The 20,548-nt window shown below is 38.7% G+C and overlaps 2 protein-coding genes across 4 annotated transcripts; one reads left to right on the top strand and one right to left on the bottom strand.

Moving 5' to 3' along the window:
• Nucleotides 1–304: 304 nt before the first annotated feature.
• Nucleotides 305–20,540, top strand: LOC133452725 (transcription cofactor HES-6-like). 3 transcript variants are annotated; one of them, XM_061732305.1, is made up of 5 exons: nucleotides 4,064–4,369; nucleotides 17,786–18,017; nucleotides 18,103–18,189; nucleotides 18,313–18,394; nucleotides 19,309–20,540. In XM_061732305.1, exons 2-5 carry the CDS (start codon nucleotides 17,811–17,813, stop codon nucleotides 19,704–19,706), a joined length of 774 nt encoding a protein of 257 aa, XP_061588289.1. In that variant the 5' UTR covers nucleotides 4,064–4,369; nucleotides 17,786–17,810; the 3' UTR covers nucleotides 19,707–20,540. The 3 variants fall into 3 exon arrangements, 2 of the variants coding, with proteins under 2 accessions (XP_061588288.1, XP_061588289.1); XR_009783276.1 differs by lacking the exons at nucleotides 18,103–18,189; nucleotides 18,313–18,394; nucleotides 19,309–20,540 and adding exons at nucleotides 305–366; nucleotides 1,182–1,952 and having other exon boundaries at nucleotides 3,856–4,369; nucleotides 17,786–17,978; XM_061732304.1 differs by lacking the exons at nucleotides 17,786–18,017; nucleotides 18,103–18,189; nucleotides 18,313–18,394; nucleotides 19,309–20,540 and adding exons at nucleotides 345–366; nucleotides 1,213–1,952 and having other exon boundaries at nucleotides 3,856–5,435.
• LOC133452723 (integral membrane protein 2C-like) lies at nucleotides 7,334–12,460 on the bottom strand. Its single transcript, XM_061732300.1, has 6 exons — nucleotides 12,232–12,460; nucleotides 9,848–9,985; nucleotides 9,546–9,737; nucleotides 9,349–9,459; nucleotides 9,049–9,199; nucleotides 7,334–8,465 (listed from the first exon to the last, which is right to left on the bottom strand). The coding sequence occupies exons 1-6, from the start codon at nucleotides 12,316–12,318 to the stop codon at nucleotides 8,374–8,376; spliced, it is 771 nt and encodes a 256-aa protein (XP_061588284.1). The 5' UTR covers nucleotides 12,319–12,460; the 3' UTR covers nucleotides 7,334–8,373.
• Nucleotides 20,541–20,548: the final 8 nt, after the last annotated feature.

Below are 20,548 nucleotides of genomic sequence, written 5' to 3'. Positions count from 1 at the left end.
ACAGGAAATCAGCTTATCAGTGCATTTTGAAATGTTCTCCTAAAATGTAACAGCAGTTAAAAACCCACAACACAAAAAAAACATGCATACTGTTTTACTTACCCACCGTTCATCCCTCCAAGATCATGCATATACTGTACATTATACATTTCTGTCTCTTTGCTGCAGCCATTTATGCAAATGTTTGAGGGGTGCAAAAGCAAGACCAGCCGGACAAGTTCAACTATAACACAAGATTGAAGACAAATACATTATGTGTGGCATGAGTCAGGAAGTGGTGATGAAACAACAAAGGTAGAAAAGCAGAAGCGTGTCTGGCACAGCAGACAGACAGAAAGCTAGAATATCCCTCTGAAGCTCGTAGAGGTAAGAGCACATCTTTGTTTAATGCCGTTTCATTTTACAAAGCACTTAAAAAATCAAACAGTGTAAACTAGACTTTTCATGTGTCATATTTACTGTAAGAGTTTAAGGTTTAAGCAAGTTTCTTTGAAATGAGATGGTTAAAATTCAGAAAACAGACAGTATAAAGCTTTTCAACAAATTACTTTGTTTCGATTTCATCACAAACAATTTGGATATAATTTGAAAGGGCCTTAAACTTGATTATTGTGATATGCCAGCCCTGCAGCCAGTGTACTCAGTGCTTCGTGTACTTTTCAAAGTGACGTAGGTGTAGTGGTTCTTGACGGTTAGATGCAAAACTCAAAGATATGTTGTGGGTTTTTCTCTATAAGACTGTTTTTCTCTCCTCGGGTCAGTAATTTTTTCATGTTTCTCAACATATGCGACTAGTTTAGACTGCAGACTGTTTTTATATTTCACGTAAACCTCGACTGTTTGTGTACATCAGTAAACGCATAAAGGGGCATCTTCTTTGATTGTGTAAAACACATTAAAAGTGCAAAACTGTAACAAACTACATCATTTTAAATATGAATCGTACTATTAATGGTACATCACATTTATGAAGGAATTAAAGAGCATGACATTTAAAGTAATGAAGAGTCTTTTGAACAGAAACAACGAAACAAGATTACTAACCACACAAGTGAGAGATTTATGTTTGCTACAGTGGTTTAAGCATGAGCTTCTGTGTGGGAATGCAGCACAATAACAGGAAAGAGCTTGTTCTCGAGGACACTTCCACGATGAAAACTTTTGCTTTGAAATTTTGGCAGAGTTGATGAAGTCGTATCAAAATGCCTCCAGGGAATGAAACCATGACAGACAACTGTACATTTAACGGAGTGGACGACCTGATGAAAACCTTGGAGTTAGTAATCTACATCCCCGTATTCATCTTTGGGTTGATTCTCAACATCGCAGCACTGCTGGTGTTTTGTGTGTGTCTGCGAAAATGGACTGAGTCAACCATCTACATGACCAGCTTGGCTCTGATGGACCTCCTGCTCCTCTTCCCACTTCCCTTCAAAATGCATGCTACAAATCACCAGTGGCCCGGCGACTTACGACTACTCTGCTCATGTCTGGAAAACCTTTATTTCATTGGGACATATGGCAGCATCTACATGATTATGTGTATAGCTGCGGATAGATGGATTGCTATTTGTCACCCGTTCAAAGCCAAGCAGCTGCGTTCAACCAAAGCAGCTCTGATTACCTGCATGGGAGTCTGGGTACTGGTGTTCTCCGCCACTATTCCGGTCATCTACGGCTTTGGGAAGCACAGACTGGAATACTTCCACTGTTTCCACGAATTTTCTGCTGATGGCTGGAAACCTGCTGTGATCATCTCCCTGCAAGTTTTTGGGTTTCTGGTGCCTGCGCTGGTGGTCGTTTACTGTTCAGTACAGACCATCTGCTCACTGAAGCAGTCTGGCCAGCACAGCACACAGAGCCAGGCCTGCGTCAAGATCATCTACAGCAGCCTGAGTGCTTTCCTGGTTCCCTTCACCCCCAGTCACCTGGGCATCTTCCTGCAGTTCCTGGTGAGAGAGTTTTAATCTAAATTGAATTGTTAGTAAATAGAATAAAGCTGGTTTCTGTAAACGACAGCAAAGCCGACATTTGTAAGTGGGAACCATTTGAGGTATAAAAGGCATGAAAAATGGGCCCCCCTATGAGATTGTCCAGGGGTTCCATGCTGACCCCATGCAAACAGCTGGTGATGGTTGTGTTCAGGTATGTGGGTAATGAATAGAATAGAATAGAATAGAATAGAATACTTTAATGTCAATGTACCTGGGTACAGTGAGATTGAAAGCAGCATCACCTCTCCAGTGCAAGACAAATAAGAGACAATAGTGCAAACAATAAGAATATAAGAATATAAGAAATATAAATAATATAAAAAATATAAAAAAGGTTAAGGTGCATTTGAATGGTGAAGACCTGAGATTATATTTACAGATGATAGTATATAGTTACACATGTAGTGGAATATTGCCCGGGAGAAGTATTGCACGGTAAAAACAGTAACGAAGACATTCATATATTGTTCAGGGCGATTATGGCTTTGGGGAAAAAGCTGTTTTTAAGTCTGTTCGTTTTTGACCTGATGACTCTGGGCATAAACCCCAAATGGATGTCTTATCTGGGTCCAACAACATAAAACAATTCAAGTGGGCAATTCACATTGAGCCAACACAGAACCTGCAAACAATCCCAAATGGGAGCCCATTCTGCAGCCCATTTATATTTCAGATGGACGCCACATGCAAATGTTGGATAGGAAGTTAATGCAACAAATAAAATCTCTTCTTGAGGTATATTTTGAAGTTGTTTTAGACCTGTTTTTATCTAACTAAATCTTCAAAGACAGTAGTGAACAATTTATAATAATAATAATAATAATAATAATAATAATAATAATAATAATAATAATAATAATAATAATAATAATAATAATAATAATAATAATAATAATAATAATAATAATAATAATAATGACTTGGATTTATATAGCGCCCTTCAAAGCACCCAGAGCGCTTTACAGAGATCATTATTCATTCATACACATTCTCTCTGGTGGTGGTAGCTACGTTTGTAGCCACAGCTGCCCTGGGGCAGACTGACGGAAGCGTGGCTGCCATATCGCACCAAACGGCCCTTCCGACCACCACCAAACATTCGAACACATTCACACACATTCACACGGGACAAGGTGGGTAAGGTGTCTTGCCCAAGGACACTACTTTATAAAGTACTAAAGAGAAAAGTTGAGACAGTTTAGCCTAAAATCTTTTAAAAAAAGGCAATAAAACCACAATTAATAAAACAAAAACAAGAAACTTTCTTTCTTTTCTGTTTAAAAATAGACCTGCATTCAAACAGTTCTACTTTTTATTTTAGAATCTAGTATTTTATTTTAGAATCTAGTATTTTGTTTTATTTTAACATCATGAAGCTAAGAATGCAACAAGATTCAGCATCAACCACATTACAAAATGGTGTGTATGAAAATCAAACACTGTGGATTATACTTTTAAGTAACAAAAGAAGGATAAACACAAAGAAGTACACAAGATATATAGCTAAAATATCACACATCAGAGCTGTGAAATAAAAAATAATCACACTAATCTCTGCTTTTCTACAGTAGTGAAAGCATCACATAATACACGGCTGTTTGAAATAGCCTCTCCTTAAATGCTGCGTTGAATCAAAAGTTGTCTCATATCTAAACCCCATTTGTACTCCTACAGTGTCTGAATATGATTTTTTTTTTTTAATGAATGACATTGGATTTTAGAAAAATAAAATAGATATGAGCTTGTAGAGCTGCATAGTTCACACTGGTGTATTGGTCTCTTAGATTGAGTTTTTGAGATTTCTGTATTGTGAAAATAGTAACCTGATGATATGATATGTAACCCATGCGCATACTTCCAGGTGCACCAAAAAATAATTCAGGACTGCAGCACCAAGACCAGGATCAGCCTGTTCCTACAGGTCACCATGTGTCTGTCCAACATCACCTGCGTTCTGGATGCTCTGTGCTACTACTTCATTGCTCGGGAGGTGAGAAGTACAAGACCCTCCTTCAGAACAGGCAGTCAAAGGAGAGCCACCTTCAGCACTTCAGAGGTCTGAAAGCTTGATGAACACATGCAATTTGTATCCAGACGACAGCTGGTGGTAAATACAAGCTCTGGCCTAAACCCTTTTTGTCTCCTATTTTTCCCCCCTATTTTTTAAAGCGAGGGAGTAAAACTGAAAAAAGGAAAAAAAAAAGAAAGATCTGGTAACTGTTCAGGAAGTTAGGCATGCACCGAGAGCAATGTGTTGAAATAAAGCAGGTCAGAGTGCACATACTGTAAGACGAAAGCAAGAAAACCGGGTTTAGTCCAGCAGCAGGAAGCCAGCTGGCACATCTCTAACGCTGAAGAGTTCAGAAACCCAAAAGGTAGGCAAAAAAATAGGTTTATCGGTAAGCCGCATTATGATGTGTTGGTTGAGCCATTTCAAAGCGAAAGCTCAAAGCAGTCTGAGGTCGCTGACTCCAGTAAACAGGTGGCGTGATTCATTGTCAAGGACTTAAATCTGTTGTGGCAGCAACAGAGCTGTCTGGCTTTCGCACGAACTGAAGTCAGCAACTGTGAAATAAGTTTTTATTGCTCCGAGGCTCTATTGAAACACAAAATAAATTTTACATAAGCTGTGTTACATTAAACAAAATTGTGACTTGTACTCTATTTTTATATGTATTTAAAGCTAAAGTAACTACGATAATAAGTGTGTAAATATTTCTTGTCACATACAACCTTAAACGTTTATAAAAATAAAGTATTGGATTGTTTTTGTAGAGAGATGAAGTTAACATGAATCCCCATATTTCCTAATATTTGTCACTCACACCAACACATCTGCAGCATCTGTTAAATGAGTATTCCTTAATTACCACTTAGACTATTTTGGTAATTAATGACAACAGTTTTATGAATATCTATAAATATAGTTATTCATTTTGAAGTGTGTGATCATAAGTTTAGGTTTATGTATTGTTTTAATACAACAGGAAGCCTCACTTTTTTCAACACATTACTCCATTAATGCAAAACAAAATAATATTTAAAATAATTTGCATTTTACCTGAGATGTGTTTTAATAATTGTCTCATTATGGTCAAGGAGACGAATAAGGAAAAAGTTTGATTTGTATGAAAGCACAAAGTGTTTGTTTTTACTTATTTGGCGTAGCGTCATCTAGGTATATATCACATATGTTTATTCATGACTTGTGTAATTATTATTTATGATTAATTTACCTTTTATTTTTGTAGTTTGAATTTAACTCTGAAAATATCCTTAAAGGTAGAGTAAGAGATGTTACTGATTTCTAACCCCAGAACATTTTTTCTTTTTTTTCTTTGAGACGAGTTCTGGTTGACGGGGAGAAGCTAACTTTCCATGTTTTATAGATGTTTTTTCTTCTAGAAATCCCTTACTCTACATTTAAATGTGTGTATATTTTTTTTTTTTAAATTTAAGACTTTTGCTAATGAGAGTCAGAAATAAAAGTATTCTGTTAGTTTTCTTTGCATTAAAAGTACTTGACTTTCAATACTTTCACCTTGCAATGGACTCTGATACTTTGTTGAGTTTCAGTGTAAACAAATCTGCTGCCTTTTTCCAATATTTCAAATTTGGTTTCTGTTTGTTGATCTGACTAACTTTCTGCGGGAAAAAGCAAAAACGTGATTCACATTGTGTGAAGGTTTCATTTTGTAACTTGTGCGTGACAAGTGTCATGTGAGATTAATATTTATTGAGCAGTTAGACACTCAAATAATTTTGATGATGGAGCAATTTCATTTATGTAAAAAATTCCAGATTTTCTGACCTATTCTGAAGCTTCAGTTTGATATTGTGTAACAAAGTCACAAATACTAAGAAATTAGTTTAAAATATTCAGATAACTTCCAATGATTCAGACTCGTGTTTACATTCAAGTTACATAAACCTGGGAAACTTTTGATTAGGTTGACTCATGCAGTCTCTGGGAGTCAATCAGAGAAATAATATCAAAGAAAGAAATTGATCACATTATTTTACTCAAACAGAGAATTTCAAAAACAATTTCAAAGAATTTTGCACTACAATTTTTGCAAGACAAAGTACATGATACGATGTAGTTTTTATGTTTATTTCTGACAGCAATTGGATGATGGCTTAGTGGATGGCACCGCTTCCTCCCAAAAACGTGTGTAGGTTGATAAATCATCCAAATTCCCTGTGAGCAGGGGTGCAGATCCGATGTCAGGATTGGGGGGGACACCAACGTGATTTTAATTTTTAATTTTTTGCCAATATGCAACTCATACCATGCCATAAATTGGTAAAGGCTTGCCATAAAATACTGCACAGGGAATCATTTATTGTGCTTACCTTTCTTGTTTATTTGTCCTAAACAGCCAACAGTGCTTACTTAACTGTTATATTCGTAAATCATAATTTTAAGGGTTTTGGGCATGTAGTGTCTACTCATCTCAAATTCTTCTCACCATCTTCCTTTTATCCTATGGGACTACTTTATGCACGATCAATTGATATATGGATGAAATATGGAGCCCTAAACAAGTTGTTTAGGGCTCCATGTTTAGGGCTCCACTGATCATGTTTTAACACAGTTATGGTTGTAAACAGTTCTAAAAAAAAAAGGACCCATTGCTTTCATTCTGTACACCTCAAAATGCACTGTGGATGTTTTATTTTTTTAGAAATATATTTTTAATAAATATTCTACATATTCAACCTTTAAGTCTGAAAATACATTTGTTCAATTTTGAATAATTTAGGGTATTTTTATTGGGGGGGACAATTCATGTTTTTCAGAAATTGGGGGGGACATGTCCCCCCGTCCCCCCCGGGATCTGCACCCATGCCTGTGAGCATGAATGGTTGTTTGTCTATGTAATGCTATCTCATCCACCCTTTAAAGATTAAATAATGTAACTTAATTATATACAAAATCATACTCCATTCATATCTTGTATACATGATTAAAGAAGAAACTGAGTAAACTTTAGCAAAGTGCGTAATGCTGAGTGCAGCCATTAAAGAAGAGCTCTAAATTAAACTAAATATTATTTTAAATAAATTCCAAAGGAAATGTTTAATGTACAATTTTGTAATTAATCCTAATAAGGATTTAAAAAATGATTTCTAATTATTCTAGTGAAAGGTTGCCTTGCAGTTGCAGGCCCATGCCAGTGAGGAGCGCTGCAATCCTACTTCCAGCGTTCCTGGCTTTACTTGCCAGCTTTCCCAACGTTTACATGCTGTCAGTAAAGATGACTCTCCGTGGAGGGTAAACCTCGACTTACAAGCCGACTATATGCGCATTTCAGTGAAACTCAGGAACTCTGATAAAAGTTTCATCATTTATTCGTAAAGCAGTGAGATATTACAAGAAAAAAGTGGCTGTACATTAAGTGTGTCAAAGACATTGAAATGTGAGCACATGTATATTTTAAAGACACAAGTTGGGGAAAAGTCAACCTTATAGAGGTTACAATAACAAGATGGGAATGACTGAAAACTGACAAGAGCTTAAGAAAATAAGCAAATGTTAGTGAAGAAGAGGAAGAGCAAAACAAGGCGAGTTTTAACCTTTGATATCATCTACAGTGAGTGATCCTAAACCGAAACAATCCTTAGCACTAATCACAGCATCACTGACTGCAGACTTTGGTTCTCTCTGTCCCTCTACAGCACTGCTACTAGTTACAGTCTAAAGCCATTAGAGTAGGAAATTGTGATACCAAAGAAATGAGAGACAAGCCATAAATAAAAGGATATTTCACATAATGGGTCAATTCCCAATAAAAATCTATGCATGTAACATGGTATCAAGAAGAAAATCAATTTACAGTATATATTGCTTAAGAACAATCAAAATTATTTACACAAGTCTACAATGATACAAATCAACAAATTAACATCTTAAACTACATGAGGTATGTTTGACCATTTTCTGGCATTTAAACAAAAATATATAAAAAGAAAAACAAAAAAAAGCTTTAACAAAAGGACATTAACAGTGCAAGCAGCTTCCAAGTACCCCTAACATCACTCATGGTGCACGTAATTATTAAAATAAAGTAAAAGGACAGGTCTAAAATCAAGTTAAATTAAGTCTTCTAATGTAAACGTAATATCTTCAGTTCAACAAGACAAGCTACAGTTAAACCCAAATATCAGCCAGATAGACATACAATTTTAAAAAGGCATTCACTTTGCACGAGGACATTAAAGTGGCATTTCCAGCTGAGACAAAAACTTTAGAACCGAAAGGAAAACTAACTGGACAAAAGTTTGCTCTTAAAGTGCAGTTTAACGCCTAAGGAATTCAAGAGGTATGGTTTAAAATTGGCTTCAGTGTTGGATGGCTGTGATTTCCTGCTCAGATTCAGACTCTGTCACAGATGACTGTCTCGACCACAAAAGTGTTCTCAAAGTGGCGGATGCTGTGACACCTCCTCGTCTCGCGCCTCTCGATGCCTGTAAGGAAAGAGATGCGGCATTTAGATAAATCTGCTCAGTGCTGAAACCATACTTGTACAGTGTCCAGTATGACTCAGAATTGTCAATCTTCTCAGTCATATCCATAAATGTGCCAGGGGGGAGTTTGCCGTATCATTTCTGAAAAACTGTAACGCCAATTAGGGGCAGTGACGACAGAGTTATCACTCATCTCTACCTCCTCTGCAGTGTGTGGATGTGTCCACTGCACTACCAGTGACTCACAGAGAAGGAAGTTCCCAGGCGATGCCCACACACACACGCACACACACACACACACGACCATCAGGCTGCTACAAGACTAGTTAACTCTGCAGACAGTATCTGAAATGTTCCCAAGGAAGCCCTTATTTGGCTCTAGCTGCCTTCTGCAGTGTCACTCTCGTCACACCAAATCTGAACCCCGGAGTCCCTGTGATTCACTCGTCAGACGCAGAGAGATCACAGGGACTGCGCACACGTCACATGACTCAGGATCTCACACGGGTTAGTGTGAGAGAGAGTGATAACTAGCGGAAGTGACCCCGGCACATAACACTCGGGATCAGAAACGTCAACTCACGTTGGCGCTGGTTTCGGCGTTTGAGGCGGTAGGTTTCCTTGCCGAAGCAGAGCCTGTGGATGAACGGGCCCAGCTGCCTCATGCTCCTCACCCTCCCCGTCACCACCATCTCCTCCTGAACGATGTACGTCTGAGGAAGGTACGTTCCCCTCTGCGGCAAAGAGACAATAATTAATCACTCATGGCCGACGGGAAGATGTGAACACACTGTCCTTCTCTCTGACAGGCTTTAATCTCTTATAATGCTTTTAAAAACAGCCTTGCCAGTGGCCTCGGCAGCAAGTGTGGGAAGTTTCTCACCTTGACATTAATGAGCAGCTCCCACAGGTTCCGTGGAGGCATCACCAGGGTCGTGTTCAGCTCCGTGACGTAGCATTTGTCCAAGGCAATGTCGTAATATGCCGTGAGGCCCTGAATTGAATAGAGACACTATTTTAAGTCACAGTGAAACACTTTAACAAGAGAATGTGAAGAGAGGAAACTATGTCAGAACCTACCCTCTGGAAATCATGGACGATATCAGCAGGGTCGCTGCCTCCAAAATGTGGCACAGGAACACTGATCTGCTCATAATTGTCATCGAGGTATATGCTGACGTTCTCCTCCAGTTCTTGCCGTCCTCTCTGGGGCGCGTACACCGAGTCCTCGTAGATGACCCGACAGTGGAACAAGCTGTCCTCTGGGATCTGCTGGAGGGATGCAACAGAGCTGAGTTAGCGTGGCATCTTTACTTTACGTTGCACTGGTTTCTTGACTGCAGGGTTCAGGATGCAATCTAAGAAGTGCAAAGTCATCTAACCTGAGGTATATGGTTGTGGCGATAGATGTAGACAGACGCTAGCACCAGTCCTGACATGAAAACCACCAGGCCAAAGGCGAGGCAGCACAGGCCAGTGGGAAAAGGCTTCCTGGGTCCAAACGAAGGAACCAGCTGCTCCTGTAAAGAAGAGAAAAGTCAACTGGTGAGAACACAGCCAAGGAAATGTCATATGACCCTGCACCGACTGATCTCTTTGATGGCATTGTGTGGTACTATCTGAGAGTAGGAATGGGCGATATTTTACCGTTTACGATATACCGTCAAAAAAATTCCCCACGGTAAGAATTTGTCATCTCGCGGTAAAAACGATAAATTCCCGTTGATGACGTTTTTGTGTAAAGCCGGATTTATGGTTCTGCGTTAAATCGACGCACAACGTACGTGAAGAAAGAAAGAAAGAAAGAAAGAAAGAAAGAAAGAAAGAAAGAAAGAAAGAAAGAAAGAAAGAAAGAAAGAAAGAAAGAAAGAAAGAAAGAAAGAAAGAAAGAAAGAAAGAAAGAAAGAAAGAAAGAATAAATTCCCGTTGATGAGGTTTTTGTGTAACAAACATGGCGGATCTGAGTCATTACAGTTTTGCAGTACAGGTGTACTAATTTAATTGTTTTTTATTAATTCCATTTAATTAGTGTAGTTTAGTAGCATTTAGTATCTTTTAGAGCAGTGATTTGGGGGCTCCAAAGACTGAATGTGGTGATAGATTTATAGTTAAAAAGGTGGAGTTGAATTGGTATTTTTTTTATCGTCATTTTTATCGTTATCAAGATAAATGCCAGAAATTATCGTGATACATTTTTTAGACCAAACCGCCCATCCCTATCTGAGAGTGGACCATTTTGTTTAAAAATAAACCAAAGTTTCCGACACTAAGCCCGTCACACAGCCACGCTGTCCTGTACAAAGACTGAATTGTAACAGAGCTTATTCTGACAGGAGGCTGTCGCTGAGGCGTTAGTCAGGCAAAAGGAGATCTGGTAGACGTAGGAAGAACCAGAATGAGGCATGCCAGATGCCCACCCACGGCTCCCTCCCTCTACTACTGTTGCTATGGTGAACGGAAGCAGGGAGAACAGATTGTGCCAGGCTCTGACGAAGGTGCTGGCACGTGGCCGTCTGAATCTATTCTTAGAGACCTACTTCCATGTTCCATATTTGCAGATATTAAATATCTGCTTATTGAGTGGGAGTCCGAACGAGGACAAGTGTGTACACCAGGAGTCCCTCAACAGAGGTGGACATATTAATAGCCATGTACGTATTGGAAGTAACACCCAACCCCCCCCAACACCACCACCCCTTAGCAAATCAAAATCTACACAGGATCTAGCAGCCTTGTGCTGACGTAACAAACAGTTGAAAATGCGTGTTTGCAGAAGTGATGGATGCGTCATCAAGTGGTTTTCACTATGTGATGGGGAAAAGGATGTGGCTTTAACAGGCACAGATCTGCAGAGTGCCAGAAATCTAATTAAGTTTCGCTCCTGGGGAGCAATCCAGACAGGAGCCTAAGAAAAGCTGCACTTTGAGTGACAGGTCTGACTCACACAATAGTTAAAATTTGTCTCATAAAGTGAACTTTTACCAAGTACTTTAAATCTGTCTATGGAGTTAACACAAAAACATGTTCAGTTCCTTTGCATCTTTCTTCCCGAACGCAGGATTCATGTTAAAGTTACCTTTGCTCACTGCAGATGCAATTTTTTATTCCTGCTTCTATTATAAAGACTAAAATGTCTTTCAACAATATCAACTGTGTGTTCAACACACATTAATCCAGGACTGTCTTTCATAATAATTTAATGTCAAGCCCCACATTCAGGATTAAGGTGGTATGACAACAGATCTTCCTCAGTCTGACAAAATTATATAACCAAGGATATATGTAAAGTAAGGAGGATAATTGCATACAATAAATGTATACTTGATGAACCACTGAAAGTGATGTGCAGAAGGCCTGCCTGCAGACAGGACTATATCTGCAGTGTGTCCTGTCGATGCCTAAATAGATGACGTAATGATATCATCCTCAGGCTGCAATGGCATGCAAAAATCAATCTGTTCCTTTGTCATGCTCTTGCATGATTTACCCTTAAAATGCTAAATTGAAATCATGCAATCAAGTGGTAATATTACAGTAACCCTAAAAACATTATTATTTTAAGCACATATTAGATTTTGATCGCATAAAAAAGCAAGGTTACTGGATTTGTCGTTTAAAATAACAAATCCCATGAATGAAGAGATTTATGCACGAGCAAACATTAACATTGACCTGATCTGACACATCTCTGTGCAGATACTTGTGTTATATGACAGGAGAAAACGGAAACAGACTGAAACAAAGAAAGACAAGTCTGCAAACTCACGTGAGCCAGTGGGATGGAGATCTTGTCCGGGTCGCTGTCTTTCTCGGGTTTCTGCGCCGACACTGTCTGGAAGGTGATCTTCACCATGTTTGCTGGTTCAGTGTGCGGCTGGTTCTGCTTTGCTTGCCTCCTGTCTGGTTCGGTGAGCTTGGTTCGGTCCTGCAGACCTGGAGGGTTTTATAGCCGCAGACCAGTGTCGCCCCCGGGACTCTGTGACTTCACAAGAGCGTCTTCTCTGACGAACAAGCGCTGTGTGGGTTCTGAGGGAAAAGCCTCCTCGTCGCTGTCAAAATAAAAGCCCACATCTGGCTAAAACCTTTATATCTACCAAATCATTCACCGTTTTTTCTTTTCATTAACTTAAAGACCGACAGAGTTGAATTTATAAGTCTACCCAGAAAGAAGAAACGCAATTTTAAACGAATTTTGGGAATGTTACACAAGGATGTGTCCTTATTTTGAAGGCAAGTGCCCAATATGGTAACGTTTTCCGCATTTTATTTAAAGCTGAATATCCTCCTCTCAACTATGTTACCAACACCATCATCCGGAAATGTTGTGATGTTTCAAATTGGCTCAACCAACATCTATACTGCAATAATGTCATCAATAGGTCACAACCATCAACTTGTAATACCAATGTTCATTCATGTTCAGAACTAATCAAAGCTGGAATAACGGATGATAGTATATACAGAGCACGTTTAATTATGTGTTTCTAGTTGCTGTATTTAAAAAAAAGAAAATGTTTTTTTTTTCTCTGCTTCATGCATTAAAGTCAGGTGTCTAAAGGAGTTAAAACCATAAAAGTCTGGCATAACACCACCCTGTCACTTTGGATGTACCAAAAACAAATTTAATTCAGATTTACTGGAATCTGTGACTTCACTGATCCACTTCAAAATACAATTATCCAGTTTCCCCTTCTTAGGCCCTGTTCAGACCTTAAATTAAAATGTACTTAGTTCATTTGTTTATAAAATTTGGTTATAAAATGTATAACCAAATGTGTCTTGGGTGATCTGGTCTATCCTGCTCGAATGCAAATAAATATACACATACAACATACTTTGTCTTGCAAACACCAAATATGATGTTATTTTTTATTTCAAAAAACCAGCAGCTGAAAATAATTAATTGTAACTGGGAGGGGGGATAACAAGACGAAGAATATTTGCTACAACAATATTTTTTTCTTCCACACTTTGTTCAAAAAAAGGTATGAACAATACTGTCAGGTTCAACCTAGAACATCCAAAACATATTACAAAAGAGAGAAAGACAAGAGGGATTACATTTTTACTTGCAAGGACAGAGATGCATTCAATTACAATCTCCTACCACTCTGAAGCGCTCTCTGACGACCTCTCTTTTTATTTCCTAGGGTGGTCCCTATAGTTACAATATGAGTTGCAGCTCTAAAGGGAGAGGAAAACACAGCTACACCTCTTCATGTTTACATAACTCCTTAACTTCAACTTGATATATGTTGCTCCTCCTTAACCTTGAAACAGCACGGTATTTCTTCAACCAGGGGAGCAGTCCTTGTTTTGCACAGATAGCTCTTTGATGACTTCATCCGCAGTTACTTCTCCTATCTGCATAACAAACTCTGCTAATTTGAGTTGTACATACACACCAAACAAGCTTAGTTTATATGTAAAGGCAATTGGAGTAAATATGAGATTACTCTATATTCAATTATTCTAACAAATACAAATGTTGGTGTATATGCTACAATGAAACCTATGCCACAATAAAAGAAGAATTTAATAACAAAGAGCTTTGTTGTGTTAATTTGAGCTCAAAATCAAATGTTTCATCGTCTAAGCCAGTGACGTTGATTTATTAGGCGGTCCTGAGTGTCTCCCAGGACGCTTTTGTATACAAACTACGATGAGAATGTGGACACAAATGTCCCAGACCAGTTTCACATACACCCTGAGTGCTCAGATCTGACTGTCCCAGAATGTGCTCTGACCTTGCAATAGTGCTGCCCACATCTGATTGGATCCGTCTAGATATATTTTAATGAATGATCTAAAAGGAGTCTTTACCCCGACCCATTTACATCATGCTGCATTTGCTGTTCTTCAGAAGGAGGTGACGCAAAAAAACAACAACTGTAATACCACTATAAGCTATAACCCACTGAAAAATATGATATAATTTGGTGTTTAGTGTAATATCAAACTGTATACATACCTCAAACATATTTTTTTAAATAAAATATAGGTTATCACTACTAGCTGTTAATAAATTACAGATTTAAAAAAAATCCTTGATAAAGCAGCTCTGAAACCATTGGCATAAATCTTGGTAATAATTATGTAGGCTAATATGATTATTCATGTTTCTGTTACTATGCAAACCCAGCAGCCAGTCCATCACCTATGTAACACATTAACACATTAACAGTGCATCCACTAAACATACACAAGTACAAAGCCTGTCTCCAATATGCAAACTGCAAACACTTGCAAATGACCACAAATGTACCACACAAAGCGCTCAAGTCACTGTATGTGTAGAGTCGTGACAAAATCCATGTGATTCACAACTGAATTAAATTATGTTACATTACATTGCTCAACTAAGGATACTTCATAAAATGAAAAACAAATCTATGAATTTCCCCTTCATGGATGAATAAAGTATAATTGAACTGAATTATATCAAAAAAGTGCAGTTTAAGAGCACAAACTAAGAGCACTAATTTGGTTTGTAGAGTGCCGGTACAGCTTTGTGACTTATTTCTGCAGGGTGCAAGTTTTTTTAAACCCTGTGCTATAAATGGCTCACATTCACAGTTTTTGACAGGAGGGGCCTGGCCATTGGCAGATGGTTCGCAGTTAATAATGAACTGACGAAAGTAATGAATGGTATAATCAGAGCCGGATTAACTCAGTGTGGGGCCCCAGGCCCAGAGTGACCACTCTTGAAGTCCCCCCCTCCTCCCACATTTTACGGTAAAAATGGGGAAATTTACTATGGTTATAAAAACCATAGATTTATATGAATGCATTGCTGAAGTACATGCTCAGCACTCATACTACAAATAAATGTATAAAACAAGGAACCAACTAAGAGTAACACCACAGATAGACATGAGTCCACAAACGCCGTACTACACTGATGCTCCAATCAGAAACTTACATGCCAATGTAACACCACATGTTAACTATCATCATTTCCATCATATATGGCCTGTCTGAGGACTACATGCAAAACTATTACAGCATATGACTAAACAATCAAACAGCCCTACTGAATGAGCTGATGTGAAGGTAGGCAACAGCACATTAATAAAATAGCAATGTGTAGGCTGTTAGATTTAAGGTTGTTAAGTTGTTAAGGCACTCACTCAAACGCAATTCTTTTCATTTTATTATTATTATTTTCATGTATTTCTATTATATCATTGGTTACTGCTGTACCCGTTTGCTCCTCTTCCAGCAAATATAGAGAGAAAATAACCAAATATGACATATATGGTCCATTTAAATTTGATTTGGTGCCCCCTCATTGGCTGAGGCCCCTGGGCGCTCGCCCGGCTCAGTATATGGATAATCTGATTATAATGTGAAAATGAGCAGATACATGGCCCACAGAGATGAGCCCACTTAGCCATGCAATATTAGAGGAAAATGATGAAATTAATGAATGAATAGTCTTTATTTCGGTCTTAAGCCTTGTACAAGTTAAGACATTTTTAAAAAACAAAAAATTAAAAAAGTAAAATAAACATTGCTTATTGCCGAAAAGGTGTAGGCTGAAGCCATAGCTTATAGTGCCTACCCTTTTTATAGTGGTTTTCTTTGGAACAAATCCTGAATGCAGTTTGGAAGCAGTTTCTGCTGTGCTTTAAAGGCAAATAAAACAGTTTTCTGCTCTACTATGTCATGGAATTTTAGAGTTTAGATTCACAGAGTTTATTACAAATAATTTAAAAACACAAATACAGATAACAATCAATCAATCGGTTTGTAAAATGGGACTCCCCAGAAGCTAACTGTAGCTTATGAATAGGGGCCCAGTCCCACAGCAAAACAACTATAAATTACACATATAATACATATACATATAATAACCTTATAACCTTAAAAAAAAAACACACAATAAAACCCTGAGACCTCCTCAGATTTCCTAGATACAAAGATATTCTTGTAAAAATAATACATCAGGTATTGGTACATAAACATAATTTAATAAGAAGAGACATAATTTAATAACAATTTTTGTTTTAGTCTCTCTTTGAAAATTGAGAGAGATCCAGACTCTTTTATAGCACTACAAATCTCATTCCAAATTTTTGGACCTTTACAGGTTACACTGAAACTTGTACATTTCAGTTTACCTTTCTTTCCCTTTAAAAGTTGTTTTCCCCTTGTGGTGTGTTCATGAGTGGGAGCATAAATGTGGATGAGATGACAGAGTCTGTCATTGAGTCTAAACACTACATTATACATTACACAGGCATTGTGGAAAATGTTACACTCAGTAAGTTTCAGAAGCTTATATCCATAAAAAAGAGGATCAGAGGGAGCATAAAATTTGCTCCATGATATAACTCGGATCACTTTCTTTTGTAAGATCTGTAATTTGTCAACAACAGGTAAAGCTGGCTTGCCATCTCTGAATGTTAGACGATTTACACACTGGATGACTCTGATTTATAAGGCTCTTCTTGGCTTGGTTCCTGTTTATTTATGTTTATTTCTCCAGAGAACTAAAAGCCATTATGCTTTAAGGTCGAATGACACTTTGCTGTTCCTCGTGTTCGGACTAACTTGGGGAAAAAAGCTTTTAGTTTCTTTGCACCCTCTGCATGGAATAACCTCCAACTTGAACTGAAAATGCCTGAACTTGTTTCTTTTGAAGCCTTTCGCTCACTTCTTAAAAACCAACAACGAGAATCCTTTCGGCAGTGCCTGTGTTTTTAAACTACATGTGCCCGTGTTCTTAAATCTTAAATTTTAAATTATTTCTGAAGTTGTTGTTTTTTACATATTATTGAAGTCGCCACAGTTTGCACTCTCATTTTAATGTTTATTACGTGATTGCTGTTATTTGTGTGTGGACGTGTGTTGCTGCCTTCCTTGGCCAGGTCACCCTTGGAAAAGAGGTCTTGACCTCAATGGGTCTTTTTATCTGGTTAAATAAAGGTGAAATAAAAAAATAAAAAAACACAACTTAGATATATGTATGGATAACTTGGATATGTATTATAGATTATTATAATAGAGTATTAGAGTAAATTGTATTTAGTAAAAGGGTAACTTTAATTTTATTTGACTTTCTAATTTCACATTTAAATGAGATTGAAACAGCCTTCATCAGTCTTTGTCTCTGCGTCTGGCTTTGGTTCAAACGGCTTTTAAGGCTGATTTATGGTTCCACGTTACACCAACGCAGAGCCTACGGCGTAGGGTACGCGGCGACGCACAACGTACGGTGTGCGTCGCCGCGTACCCTACGCCGTAGGCTCTGCGTCGATTTAACGCGGAATCATAAACCAGGCTTTACAATGACCTGCGTCCCCGACGTCACGCAGGCAGGTCCCGCTCATTCACATGTAAATGAGCCGGCATGTTCCCGAGCACATGCCCCCTCGGATCAAGCTGCAGCCCAGTCCTGCAGGGAGTCGCCGCTCCGCCATCTGTCCTAACGACTCTCCGGCTGATCGCTCCCCAATCAGCAGCGCAAACTTCAGCGATATGGCCCCCATACGCAACAACACGCATGGAATAGACAGAGGTGACAGCGAAGTCCAATCTGACAGAAAGGTAAGATGAGTGGCCCATTAACTTAATGGGCAACTTGAGTGGTGTTTTAAGTGTTTTTTTTTAGACTAACACACAGTGTTCACAGATGAGGAAACCGCTGGTGGAGAAGAAGAGGCGAGCGCGCATCAACGAGAGTCTGCAGGAACTCAGGCTGCTCGTCGCGGATGCAGACGTAAGATTATTTATTTTTTAGTTGTTTTTTTTTTCCTTTCTTTCGTGCAATAAATTGACCCGCTATGACTCTGATGGGATCAGTCGTTTTGTGTCGCCGACAGTCTTTTGTCATCCCGTACAGTTACAATCAAAGATGGAGAATGCCGAGGTGCTGGAGGTGACAGTGAAACGAGTGGAGAGCATCATACAAAACCGCGCTCGAGGTAAACTCATTCATTAGTGAACATACACATCTCTGTTGTGAATGTGGTCGTCCTTAATGTAAGACAACTGTTGTTTAAAAAAAAAAAAAATATCAGTCAAAAAACCTATAGAGTCAAAAAAAAAATATTCCGCTGAGAAATATAGTCCTTTGAAAGTTTAGCGATACCTATTAATTAATCACGAGTGGCGGTGTTGTGCCAAAAAGTGATTGCCTGCCAGAATCTGATTTCTCCCCTGAAAATTGGTCTTTTCACCTGCCAAAAATTGATTGAAGGCCAAATACAGTTAATGAAAGGTTGTTTCTACCTAAATATGATTTGATCTCATTCTTGAGCTTCATAATATAAATACTAGAGCTCACAGGATTGCTTTTAACTCCTTTAAAGGACCATTACAACACAAAATAGGCATTTTCACCTGCCAAAAATTGATTGAAGGCCAAATACAGTTAATGAAAAGTTGTTTATACCTAAATATGATTTGATCTCATTCTTGAGCTTTATAATATAAACACTAGAGCTCACAGGATTGCTTTTAACTCTTTTAAAGGACCCATACAACACAAAATAGGCATTTTCACCTGACAAAAATTGATTAAAGGCCAAATACAGTTAATGAAAGGTTGTTTCTACCTAAATATGACTTGATCTCATTCTTGAGCTTCATAATCTGAAAAATCTGACGTTTTAGCGCTATCGCTCAACGGGCTGCTGTGCGCGCTCCCGCGGCCAGAAATCAGAAGAAATCACATTCTGGCAGGCAATCACTTTTTGTCACAACAGCTGATTAATATTCAAATCAACTACACACTGTGCTTACAGGTGCACTTCGACAACAGCTCAGCCAATCAGAGCAGAGAATGGACGGTGCACACTTCTAACAGCTGTTTGTGTTTATCCTTGTGCTTCCCCAGAGGTGGACGCCGTGGACCGGGAGGAACGTGAACGATTCGCCGCCGGATACATCCAGTGCATGCACGACGTGCACACGTTTGTGTCCAGCTGTCCGGAGATAGAGCCAGCAGTGGCTGCAGAGCTGCTGAACCACCTCCTGGAGAGCATGCCCCTGAACGACGAGCACCGGCTCCAGCTGACGCCCCCGGACCACCACAGTACCTGTCCCCGCTCTGAGAGCATGCTGGCCGGCCTGGTGTCCCCGGCCCCCTCCTCCACCTCCACGGAGGACCCATGCTCTGATCTGGAGGACTTGGACTCAGAGCAAAGCAACGTTTCCTCCTCGGAGGAGGCAGATAATAACCAGGATGTGTCGCCTGGCTTTAATTTCTCCAAGTTAATGTGGAGACCATGGTAGAACACTTAAAAAAAATGAAGATAAGGGTTTTTGTGGTAGTAGATATGTTATGTGTAATAGGCCTCAGTGCATAAAACACTACTTTTATAACAACTTTTAACTATTTGAAAGACATCTAAGAAGCTCTTTGTTAAATATATTTGGCAATTAAGCTATTTAAGAGTAAGATATGTGATTAAATCTCTCTTGCAGAGGTCAGTGACCTATATACAATCAACATTGGGAGCGTATGGGCCTGCCTTTAGAAAAGGGGGTAAATGCATTTGTAAATATGTACTTGTTGACAATAGTTGTCCCACTTAGAGGTCCATTTGTAGTTGCATATAAGTTATATTCTCATTAGTAAGTCTTTTAACTTGTATTTACAGATGTCAAATAGCTGTTTATGGGCTACCTCATCTGAGTTGTAAAGTTTCGACCTATTTTAACTTTTATTTATGCAGCAGGCTCTTCACCAAAAGCCAAGGACTCTCAAGGATCACACTTAACGCCCATCATTGCCTCTTGGAACGATATTAGTTATTATTCGACAAATGTGGGCCAGGTTCTGTTCACTCTGTCTCTAAAGTCCTTTTCACATCGTAGGCATTTGTTAGGTGTGAAAATGAGTAATCCACTCATTCCTTACATAGGCCTGACTGAGAAAACTTGTCAAGTGGGCTTTATAACTCTTCCTGAGCTCAGCTTTTTGGTGTCTTTAAATAATGTGGGTGTACAACTTGCTCAATCATGATTTGTTTGTGTCTTCTTTTATCATATCTATGTGTTTGAAATCAGATTGTATTGTATTGTGCTGTTACATTGCAATAAACATCTATAGACTTTTTATTCAAATTGTGTTG

This window comes from Cololabis saira, chromosome 10 (assembly GCF_033807715.1).
Source record: "Cololabis saira isolate AMF1-May2022 chromosome 10, fColSai1.1, whole genome shotgun sequence".
NCBI classification, from domain to species: domain Eukaryota; kingdom Metazoa; phylum Chordata; class Actinopteri; order Beloniformes; family Belonidae; genus Cololabis; species Cololabis saira.
This window is presented reverse-complemented; position numbering and strand designations above follow the sequence as displayed.